Consider the following 12403-nt stretch of genomic DNA (forward strand, 5'->3'; position numbering starts at 1 on the left):
ATCTTTGCATGTTACATGCCAAATAAATAAGATCAGATATTTCAAGCAGACCATTTGTGCATCAAAATGCTTTATTACACTAGATATTCAGCATCTTGTTGTACAGAGCCAACTGTTGTACATACATTTACATGTTCTAGGTGAATGAAGCTGACGTTATTTAATCAATCAACTGTCTGATATTTTTAGAGCCAGCGCACGAGGCACAGCAACCACTCCACAGAGAACTCCCCAATTGAAAGACGAAGTTTAATGACCTCGGATGAAAATTATCACAATGAAAGGGCTCGGAAGAGTAGGAACCGCTTGTCTTCCAGTTCCCAACATAGCCGAGATCATTATCCTCTGGTGGAAGAAGACTATCCTGACTCATACCAGGACACTTACAAACCCCACAGGAACCGAGGATCTCCTGGGGGTTACAGCCATGATTCCCGACACAGGCTTTGAGTCTGCAGAAACAAACAAAAAATTCATCTGTTGACAATTTGCCATAGCACGGCTAGGATAAACCAATCATCTTAACTTGGCAAGTACAGCGCGGTATTTACTGTGCTTATGGGCTGCTGTCATTTGATGCTAAGTAAGGGAAAAAAAAAAACAAAACCAGAAATGTACATTATCCCCTTAACGCTAGATGGATATTAGATGCCCAATCATATAGATATTTTTAAGTGCAACATTTACATAGTAGTTCCTTTTGTTTTCTTCATTAGATTTAGACACATCAATTTGTAATTTAGGGTACTTATCAAGGCACATATAAAATAATTTCCCATGCTGGAAATTCCAAATGACCAGTTCCAGTTGGAACCAATTTATAAACCAATTCCTGTTGGAATTTGGGTGAATCGACTAGAAAGTCTACTTGAGCATGTTGCAATCAATTTAAAAATCTGAAAAAAAAACCACAACCAAACACCTAATTAACGAGAATATCAAAATACTAATAAAGGCCGAAACCAGCTATGGTATTTATTTTCTGGAAGCTAAATTTACACTTAAAGTTGGAATGTATACACATTTGAATATATGTTCATGTTGTCAGAATGGCTTTTCAAACTTACCAAATGTATTGATAGTGCCAAAAAAAAAATAGTCAAATTAATGCAGAAATTATACAGTCTCCTCAGATTTTAATATTTTTCTTTCTTTCCTGACACAGCTGTTGTTTCAAAGTGTTTTGCTTTTTGTTTAGTCACTACTGTTCATTTGAAGCTGGCAAAAAAAAAAAAAATCTCAAAATTTCTTTAGCAGTGAGAGAGAAGCGTAACAGGAAGTCCGTTCATAGCTGGTTATGTGAAATGGAAAATAGGATGTTGTTTCCCCTTTAGTCAGTCTGAGCACAACTACATACATCCAGGAATCTAGAATCAGATAGTAAACATGGGCACAGATCCTCCTGAGTGCAAAGCTAAACGTCTCCAGGAAGAAGTTTATTTATCCAACTTACCACAAACATGGGTCCCATATTTCCCACTAGGCACAATTTAGTATCTTTCCATTGCTTCACTCAGTCTCTGTCTTTGAACATCTGAATTTTCTAGCCCTTCACCAAATTCTTTATAATCATGGTAAGGATTTTAATTTTACATGGACGCATTCAACTTCGATATTGAAAGATGTGTTTATACAAAACGATTACTTTTTGAAAATGTGAAAACAAACGATGGCTTTCAAAGCTTGAAATAAAAAGTAAAGTCATAGATTCAGAATATGTTTGTTCACTAAACTTACAGCATTTTTATTGCAAAGAATTATAAAGAATGTGGAGCTTGAGCTGCCTTATTTCTAATCAACACTCCTCTTCACCTAGTATTAAGTCTTCACAATTTTTCCAGTGGCTTATAATTATGGAATTGGTGACCTCCTCTCTTATATTATCAAGGAAGCCTTAGCTTCACTATTAACCAAGACACTATTGAAATTGACCCTTTTATACAACGCACAAATGTCTTTGGGAAAAGACTCTTGTTTCTAAAAGTCCATAATGCATGCATTTTTCTAAAGCCCCAATAGGACCTGCATAAAAATCCTTTTGTACTGGTACATGTCATAAGACCTATTTTTTGAAAACAATAAGAATTCATTTTCTATTATCTTATTTTCCCCCAGGCCTTTCAATATTTAGGCTCTCAAAGCATGCATCAGTTCAATCATTTTCCTTACCATGAAAGTAAGTTTCATATTCTTGATTACTGATACATACCTTAAACCCCATGACGACCTCCCACATTCCCTCCTCTCATGTTCACAGTACAGATCCCATTATGAAGCTGTTTAGCTGCTAAGGAGGGTGCCTGTAATTATATAAGTTATCTCAAATATGTGATACAATGAAAAACTATGGGCTCAGTAAATTCAAACAGTGATCATGCAATACTGGCGTAGGACGTTATTTGTCATCTGGTAAAGCTTACAGAACTTTCAGTTAAGACATTTAAAAGAGGGGTATCCATTAGGCACTTTAATAAACATATAACCTGCCATTACTGAATACTTTGTTAGAGCACAGAGAGCATTTTCCAGCAAACAAAAATATATTTATTAACATGTACAGCACATACTTGCATGAGAAAGAAAACATTAGCCAAAACATTTTTCTAGATGCTTTACTGGTTTCTTGTTTGTGCGCATTAAAGTATTTAATTGCAAAGAGTGCACCACAGTGTACAAATTTAGACTTAGACAGCTGTTCAGCTTTTTCTGTAGTAGCATTAGCAATCTGATCATTTAACTACTTTAAGATACTGACATTTTATGGCAGGTCGCTATAACAGCATTGACATATATTTCCTATTCAGCAAGATTACCATTCTTTCAACTTTTAAAAACCACTTTTTTCTAAAGGCCTCTCAAAGCCTTGTTTCTAAGTCTTCCATGCTGATGAAGCGAGAGGTCCATTCGATATCTGTGCACAAAACCAGTATGTCATTTACCATCCAGTGTCCATACCTGTTTTGCTTTGCATTTTTATTCAAAAGCTAACCATCTTGGAAAGGGTATAATGTATATTTTCTTGATGGAGATATTTAAAATTTTACTTTGAGATGACATATTCTTCTCCCTTCCTTTTGTAATAAGTTTATCTCCTCCAAATAGTAGATAATGCATTTTCCTTTCTTTTAAGCCTTAGAGTTTATTGTGTAAATGATACTAAAATACAGATATATACTAAATAAAAATTTTTATTTTTGCCAAGCACATCAAGCACCTTTGAAAAACACATACTCTACAAATACTCTGTTTTTAACTGATTTCATTTAAAAATAGCAAACACATACTCTACAGAGACTTTGTTTTTAACTGATTTCATTTAAAAATAGCAAACGATAAGCAGGAAAAACAAGTCTTACAATGTTTTGAGACTCTTTTAATTTGTAGTGTAAACCACATATTCTGTAATTTCAGTCATCGAACATGTAACAATGTAGGCTCACGTGACAATGTGGAAATGTAATCCTGGAGAAAAAGGAATGCAATTTGCCAATACTGATGTTAATTCTCAAGGCTATATAATGTGACTCCAATATTATAATCAACAGTGTGATCTTGTTTACTCCAGTACTTAAAGCAACACTTAGAAATGTTTATAAATGACTGATGGTTCTCTCTTATCTTTATACAGTTCTAGGGGAAAGAAAACTGAAATTAACAATTTAGACTGAGTCTTTCCTAAGAGAGAGTCTTAATTATGTGATGATATTTCACTGCACTTAGTCCTTAATGAAATGAATTTTTTAAATACAAAACAAATTCTGAGAAAATTATTTGTTCCCTTTAAATAATTTGTTAATTTATTATTGTTGTTCGCAAATGTATTTTTGGAATGTTAACCTCTTTTCATACCTGCATACTTGAACTTGTCTGTTGTGTGGGGGCCTTAAAATTCACAATAGGAAGCTAGGGCAGTGAAAGGGAGGGAGAGAAGAAAATTATGCCAATAGTTGATTTGCAAATTTAAACTCTTTGAACGAACATATCTTAAAATGTTGTTGAGACCCAGGATGTCAATTAAGAATGTTTCTAGGCAATCTTAATTTGCATGCTAGTATATTTTCTTAGTTATACAATTTTATTTTAGTATTTGCTAAAAATAAAAACTATGTAATGCCACTATAGAAATGGCCCTATATGTTGATATTTATACTACCTCTTCTCTAGAGAAGACAAGCTGTCTTTAAAGAGAAAAACACTTTTCAATAAGTAGTGATCAAATTTACTACTATTCCTACTAACCTTGCTGCAAAGCTAAATACATAAATTGTTAAAATATACCTTCCTTTTAGATTTTAAACTAAATGCTCTTGTCACAAATGCTCTTGTCACCCTTTCATTTCTTCCATGTTAGTGAAGTTTTCTTTGAATTGGTTCACAGTTTATCAGGAGGCAAGGTTAATTAAATAAATCATTCATCATAGGGAACAAAACAAACTGCAAGGGAATTGTCTTTGTGTGCAACTTGTTAAAATATCTAGTTCTAAGTCTGAAAGAGAGTAGATCTAGAGAGGATGTTTAAGTGCATCTGGTTTGAAAATTCAAATTTTGTTGAACCGTGACTTCTCCTATGGATACTTAGGCATTTACTGGGTAAGGATATACATTCTCTTGGATGCCCATGTTATTGAAAAAAAAACTTCATAAAATCTTTCAAATAAATGGGAATGTACCCCTTATTTCTTTTCTATTTCTGCCTTTGTCTTTCATGACAATGTTGCATGTTCTTTTCTTTTTAATTATATAAAACTCATCTTTAAATGACTATATGAATGAAAACATTATAGGAAATTATATAATAAAATTGTTGCGTTAGCTCCTCATACCTTTGAATACGGTTAACACTATAACTGTTACTAAGTTACTTACTCAAGCTGGTGTTTGTAGGTCAGAGAACAGTCCTGCTCTTTTAAAAGGCAATCGTGATCAAACCAGTCAATATAAAAGCTGTCAGACAGAAAAGGATAACATTTTCGTTGTTAACTTTACAGTCAAGTTAGTTAAAAATAGTAAAATTGGCTTGTATGGACAGACAGAGCTACAACATTGAAAAATTACTTTTTGAAGTTTTCTTCTTTTCTTAAAACAAACATTCTCAAATGAAATTCATTCTCTTATAGCAACTATATCTACTTGTGGCTAATTTAATCCCAAATGCTTCATATAATTGAGGAACATTATGCGAAGGCTAGAAAATATCTCATCAGATAATCTTGACTAAGGGCTGTAACTCCCACTTACCTAAAAAAATGTATAAATAAGTGAATAGCAATGAGTTTGGGAGAGTCATAGTTACATATGAATCTTTCCTTTGTTTCTTTTGATATATGTAAAATGTTTGCGGAAAATGGTAAAAAATGTTTCTAGAATTTAGAGTGGTTTGGGGAATACACTGATGCTTCCTCTTTGAAAATTATAAGGAGTTAAAATGAGAACTATCTAAGAACCAAAAGTGGCTGGCCTCTAGCTTTCCAACACTTTGTAAGTGTTCTTGTTTATGTTTTGAACACTTAAATTTCTCAACAAATGGCTATGTCTACATTTATGTAGGGGCCACTCGTCCTACTTGCATGCCACTTTCACACAATTTTAACTGAAATCAGTGTGAATTCTGTATGCATAAGGGATATATTAAAGATGCAGGATCATTAATGCTATATTGTTGCATACTGTTTTTCATATGCCTTACAATATTTTCTGGGATGTTATTAAAATGAAAGCATTTTATTGCCAAAACAAATCTATGTTGTTCTACTCTGCATTCGCAGTAGAAAAATAATGTAGCAAAAACATATATTGTACAGTACAAAATTAGAAAAGATATATATTTTGCCAATAATATGAAAATAGATTGAGGAGAAAGAAGCACATTTGTTATAGCACAAACTTGCAACAAATCCACTGTTAAATTTGGCAGTTGTATTTTTTAAAATTATATAGATTTAGTTATAAGTTTTATCAGATTTATTTCATTTATCATCTTTCTAACTCGCTGCTTAATACTTTTCCAGCAATTTGCTTCATAGCCTTGCAATCTGTGGATGTAATTTATTTTACTTTATCCCCTTCCATAAACTTATTAAATTTTATTTTGTGATAAGACTCATACTATATTTACTGTTCTTATTTCTTCTTCAATCACAGTTACAAAAAGTAACACCAAATGAGTTCATAGGGCTACTATGAATTTTGGACATATTTGAAATGTTATATATTTTTCACAGCCTAAAGTCAGAACAATAAAAAATGTCCCAACAACAACAAAAAAGTATTTAGGGATTCTTCAATGTGTTTTGTACTGAATATGATTTTGAAACATAAGTTAAAGCCATTAGCTGTTTTTGTTGAAGGGGTGGCGGGAGGGAGAAAGAGAAACTTACGAATGCTAAAAATAAAATGGGAAATTGATGAAAAAAGATTTCCCTACTATCCTGGGGGCTGTTGATATCCCAAGCTATTGCTATATCTCCAGCTACAAAGTGGAAAAAAATAATCACCTTTGTCAAGTAATTTTTTTCCTTTCTTTAATTTTAATTACTTATTTTGATAATTTACCCCTTTTATTTGTCTTCTATAGGTAAATGTGTAGCATTCTACAAGGCATGCTGGGTAAAATATACTATGCAAATGTGTACAGTGCTGCATGTTTTGTTCTCCCTCTGCTTCAGTGGCTTTAAAGGGAAAAAAAAAAATGTGTTGTTATTTTTGTGAACCAAAACATTTAACAAAGAAAATGCAGAGTGCATGCATATAGTATCCTAATTTCTATGGATTTGTTTTATGGAATTTCAATGTGTACAAATCAACTGCATTAATTTTTTCTTTTATATAATAAATGGAAAAAAAACACACTAAAACCAGCGTTATACCTCTCCTTTATATTCTAGAGATATAAGGAAGAAATACTGAAGATCAATAGGTATATTTCGATACCTTTTTTTAAGGAGAGCGCAGCTCACAGAGGCTCATGCGGAGATCAAACCGGCAACCTTGGTGTTATGAGCACCTCGCTCTACACAACTGAGCTGACCGGCCGCCCCTCTATACGTTTTCTACCAAAAGAAAAAGTCCACATTCATCCTCAAAACAGATTCAATTAAATGATGATTTCCTGACTACTCTGCTCTGTGCAATGAGCGATCACAATAAAAAAGAAAAGTACTATCGGTATACTAGTCTTAGGAAAGAGCTTGTAAGTTAAATACACACATGAAATAGAATAGAATATATGTGTGAAATAGGGTTGAATACAGTGTAGAAAAATAAACTAGATAAACCTTATTATTCACAAGAAACCCTTAAGTGATTAATGTAGCAGTTATCAGATGTTTCTAAAGATATTCTGGACCCATAAGAATTCCATGGATGGCATATGGCTTGTGACTTGAATTTCATGTGCTCATTGTCAGTTGACCATGCTTTGATTTGATTGACATTTGACTGTTCTCTCATTGCAGTGTACAAGAAATTCAAAAGAAATGTGTATTAGGTTGATTATTATCGCTGCATTAGAAATAATTATATAGTCATTTATTACAGCCAACTTATCTCACAAGCTTCATCACATGTAATCCATGTGATCACCCTGGAAAATAGGCAGGGCATAGATTATTATTAGACCCAACTTCAAATGAGGAAACTAAAGCTCATTGAAACTTTTCTTTTTCTCTAAAGTACTTTTATCTAAAAATACGTATGTTAGATGCTTTTAAGCTGGTAGTCATCGGAAGCATACAAAATAATGTCTGGAATACAATGAATGTTGACCGAATGAACGGTACCTCAGTTACTGGAGTTCTACATGAGGCTTTTCCAACTATCAAGGCATTGCAACCAACAATCCGAAGCTCCAAACTAGGAGAATTGCAATCACTTTGTGGACCCGGCCAAGTGCCTGAAGCCACCTCTTGTCATCAGCACCTCTCCACTAATAAGATGGATGGTAGAGAAAAGCCATCTTGTTTGTCCTGCCACACTACAGGCAGATCAGCATAGTGGTTAGACTGGGGCCTCTACCTCTCGCCTGGGTTCAAAACCGAGATCAAGCAGCAACTAGCTGTGAGCTTGGGGCAATCACTTAACTTCTCTGTGCCTGGATCTGTTTCTGCAGAGGGATTTTTCTTTTGGCTGTGGGTCACCCTTTCCTGTTTTCTTAAATAATCAAAGACCTGATTAATACGACATAACACAGAAAATTATTTTGATAAAAAAGAATCTTTTCCTGCTCGGCAGAAAATGTTCGTAATACCTTATCAGGAGCAGACCAATAATCCAAGAAAATTTTGTCTTTTTAGCAGATGACAGAATATTAAGTTTTAGTACACTATTGATATTAAGCTTAGGTTTAAAACCCCTTCTAACAAATTTATTCAATCTCATCCAGCTTGATCACATATAAAATTTTTTCCCCAAGATTCCTTTTTACAAACCTACAAATTTTCTGTATCTCTTAGTTTGCCTCCTCTTATTCTTTCAGATATTACCAACTTATTTTAGGATAAACCATTTTCTTTTAATTTCCTCAAAAATGCATTCCATACCTTATGTCTTCTTTTACTGAAAACACATATCCTTCCATAGTAATTAGAATTCTAAACCCTTAGAAACCTTAATTTCTAATGACAATTAAAAAGTAAGCAATTAGCATTCTTTAGATTGGCAAATTTATAAATACATTTTATAATCTCTAGGAATACTGGCAAATATATTTCATAATTTTTAGAAATGTCCTTCCTCAACAAAGCACAAAACATTCATTAACAGATCCAAATCTTTTAGTATCTCTGTAATATGAAGTTAAAAGTAGATAAAGTTATTTTAACAATGTTACAGTATTTTATCTTATTTGGAAATGATCTGTATATTCAATGAATTTAACCTGGCTCATCATTTCATTTGGCAAAACTCTTAAGATTTCAAGTTACCAAAAGATTTTGGGAAACTATTTAAATGGATATAGCATAAACATACCAGTAAATAATGCTGAAAAGTTCACTCCAAACACTTTTTATCCCATCTACATGTATTTATTTTACTTGTTATTAATAATTGTGTTTGGGTTACTTATGAAAATTTCATCATACTGAGTTAATTTTTCTTGCTGACAAATTTTGCAACAGATGAACTTATTTGACTAATAAGCCCAAGTAGAATAAAAGTATTATACTTAACGCAAATAACTCTAAAGTCATGCCTATTTAACCAAAGCAAACTAAAACCAACTTTAATATTAAATATTTTCTAAGATCACATGATCCTGAAAAGCATTGGGGTAATTTCTATTATATTTTTGAGAATTTTTAGATAAATGCTTAATTCCTTTAAATCAATTAAACAGTTTTTTACAAACAATTCTAGCAATATCCTCTGGAGATAAAACATACATACCGTGCTGTACACGTTCATAAATAGATGCAACCAGAGACCTGATAGTTTCATTGTGAATTTTTGGCCCTGAGACAGATACAATAAGGTAAACAAACAAACAAAAAAGTTAATTTATAACAGTTGGAGTAAGTTAAGTTTATTCATTCAGATGGCTAAGACTTTTTCTTACTACTATTTGTGGTGAAGACAAGATTTGTATTTTTCCTTGACAAGGAGCCTTGGAGACAGAACAGCAATTTGTTCTCTAAAAAATGCTTCTTTCCTATTTTTTTTTCTTCAGTCAGGAATTGAGGATGGTGAAGATAGGTGGGATTTGAAGTACTTCTAGAGTTGCATTTCTGATTTAGAAAAGATTTATAAGAACAGTTGCTTTCAATTGCCCCCCAAAATTAGGTTGTAACTTAAATGACACCGTAGGTTGATCTACCTGTCCAACTACACCATTCCTAATTTTCTTCTTTTGCTCTGGGTACTGTTTTAACTTAGGAGAGGCAGCCTTAAAATTATTCCTAACAGGCTATGAATCTTTAGCTTCCAATTTTGCCAATTTACTGATCAAAATTTAAATACCTTTACAGGTTTTAGGCAGAAAAAACAGTAAGCATCTGCTCAGATGGCCACAGTTTCTTTTAGATTCCCTTTTGAGCTGTTTTTTAAATGTCAGTTTGTCTTTTAGAAGCTTCTGCATATCAATCAAAAAATGCATTCCATTGTCCCTAAGAGGTTTGGAATTTTTTCTTTAAGGGAGGCCCCTTAAAGTGGACTTAAAACAAACTTTTCCTTAATGGCCATTAAAATTTTTAATTATTTTGGCTAAGTTGGCCCATTTTATTAAAAAGGCACAAAAGGAGGAAACAAAATGTTTGTATACATGAATAGCTAGAGTTCCAGGGAAGGAACTTCTTGAGAAGTTTTTAGAGGGTCCCATGTTAATGATAAATTCCCCTGTAAGTTGTCATGGCCAGACAAAAAGACATATTAGGGCTATCTTTGGATCATTGAATTTCTTAGAGGCCTCTAAATACCAATTGAAAAATGCTTTTCATTCAGCTTGTTTAACATTTCTAAGATTCCCTAATTATGCTCATAAATATATTAATTTCAGAATCTTGAAAGATCTCCAGAGTGGCCACTGCTAATTCCAAATTGCCCTTCATTTCAGAATCCATCTAGACAAATACTTAGCAGAGGATGGACCATAAATCCAGTTGTTATTCCAGGACGGGACTGTCCCTCTGTAACAGACTTAAAAATAGGGCACCCCACTATGAAACCAGTATCAGAGGACCCAACAATAAAGGTAACCTCAAACAAAGGAAGGAGGGGCCAGAACAGAGAGTACTCACAACTGGAATCCCGGAGCCTTTGGGAAGGTGACAGAACACAAAGGCCTCGAGCAGGTACTTTGCTTGAATCCAACGGTGGCACTGAAATTGAAGTGGAGCATTCTTTGGATCCCATGTTAAAACCATAAATGTTGAACAAACTCAAAAAGAGTCTGGAGGCTTTGCTAGAAATAAATGAGTAAGATTTCTTCAAGGGTCCTAGGATTTGCAAACCAGAAACACAACTAGGCAATACCCAGTGTTCCAAAGAAGAAAAAACAGCTGCGAGTTCTTATAGCAGAAAGTATATTTTTGAGAAGAATCAGCCCTGCATTCTTAGCCTTTGGATGAGTCTGAGATGGTAATCCTCTAAATGACTAGTGGTCTGGATAATGGATGTTGGGTGGTCTGGATATGTGAATATTCTTTCCTTTGTCCTTCAAGGGGTAATCAGAGGGTTATCTAGAGGTTTGACGTATATCCAGGCATTGACACAGGACTGGAAAGTTCAAAAGTTTTAAGTTTCCAGGCTAGTTAAAACTAGAATAGCATTATTTCCTGATACCTCAACCTACTTGATTTGAGTATTGTAGCAGCTTGACAATAGTGACTCCTTTTTACGAGTATTTCTTCACTCTATTCCTCAGTGGATTAATATAAGTTTCTTCCCCTTCGTGTGTCTTCTTTAAACTTTGGCTTTTCAACCATAAGCCCCCAAAGAAATCAAAGACTTTTGCTTGCACAGATGTTCAAAAAGAGGCACTTTTCACTTATCAGTGCTGCCCTTTGTGTTACAGATACAAGTTTTTTCTAGCTCAGACAACTAAGAAAAACTGTAGACTCTCTTGCGGTTTTACTCACATTCTCTTCTTTTCTGTGTGTTGAAAGAAGATAGTGTACGGCTGAGAAAGATGCGGTACAAAGGTGTAGTTTATTGTAGATTTTAATTTCATTCAGCTCTTGCAGATGGGGGTCAAAGCAGTCCAAAATGCATTTTACAGCCCCCCTCCCCTTTCTTTCTCTTCCTTTTAACCAAACTCAAGTAGAATAGAAGGGGATGGAGCCTTTTCAGGTTTGTAGAAGAGAAGTAAACAACATTCATTTCTTTTTTTCCATCTCTTGCCTCTAACAAGATTAGAGACTAATTATTGTAGTCATCAGATGACCTAGAATCAAAGACCTCAGAGACAAATCCTCTGCTTTTACATATGTGAAAAATGAGGCTTAGAGAGGTTAAGTAACTTGCCCAGCTTAAAAATAACACATAGAACGAGAACTCTAATATCAAGTTAACTAATGATTCACGTATATTCTCATTTTCAACTAAATATCCCACAGTAGAGCTTTGATTAAATACAGTGTTAACACTCGATACAGTTGTTCAAGCCGTACAGGTAAGAAGACTGGAGAAAGAGAGAGAACATTTGACCAGTTGTTACCCAGCTTGGAATAACGTAAGTTACAGCTGGAAAGGACAGCTGGGGCCATATTGTAAAGTTTGAGTATTTAAGGTGTTTGAATTTCTGCTCAGTTTTAGTGCCCATAAAGATTTTAAAACATGGGAGTGACTTGATCAAAATTGTCGCTGAGGGCAAGATTGACCTGAAAGCAGAGGGAGATTGACGAGAGAAGAGCCCTGAGGTACAAAGGTGGCCATAAGGCTACTGTGTAGGTAAGGCCACCCCGCTAGGTGT

The 12403-nt window shown here is 34.0% G+C and overlaps 1 protein-coding gene across 4 annotated transcripts in view; it reads left to right on the top strand.

The window, feature by feature from the left end:
- The window catches only part of CACNB4 (calcium voltage-gated channel auxiliary subunit beta 4), a 225878-nt gene extending 219037 nt beyond the window's left edge, over positions 1–6841 (top strand). For all 4 annotated transcript variants that reach the window (XM_033112161.1, XM_033112162.1, XM_033112165.1 and 1 more), the window contains one exon: positions 190–6841. In XM_033112161.1, coding sequence (XP_032968052.1) covers positions 190–450 — 261 coding nt within the window. In that variant the 3' untranslated portion in view covers positions 451–6841. The remainder of the gene's footprint in view (positions 1–189) is intronic.
- The last annotated feature ends 5562 nt before the right edge of the window (positions 6842–12403 follow it).

This window comes from Rhinolophus ferrumequinum, chromosome 8 (assembly GCF_004115265.2).
Source record: "Rhinolophus ferrumequinum isolate MPI-CBG mRhiFer1 chromosome 8, mRhiFer1_v1.p, whole genome shotgun sequence".
In the NCBI taxonomy this organism is placed as follows: domain Eukaryota; kingdom Metazoa; phylum Chordata; class Mammalia; order Chiroptera; family Rhinolophidae; genus Rhinolophus; species Rhinolophus ferrumequinum.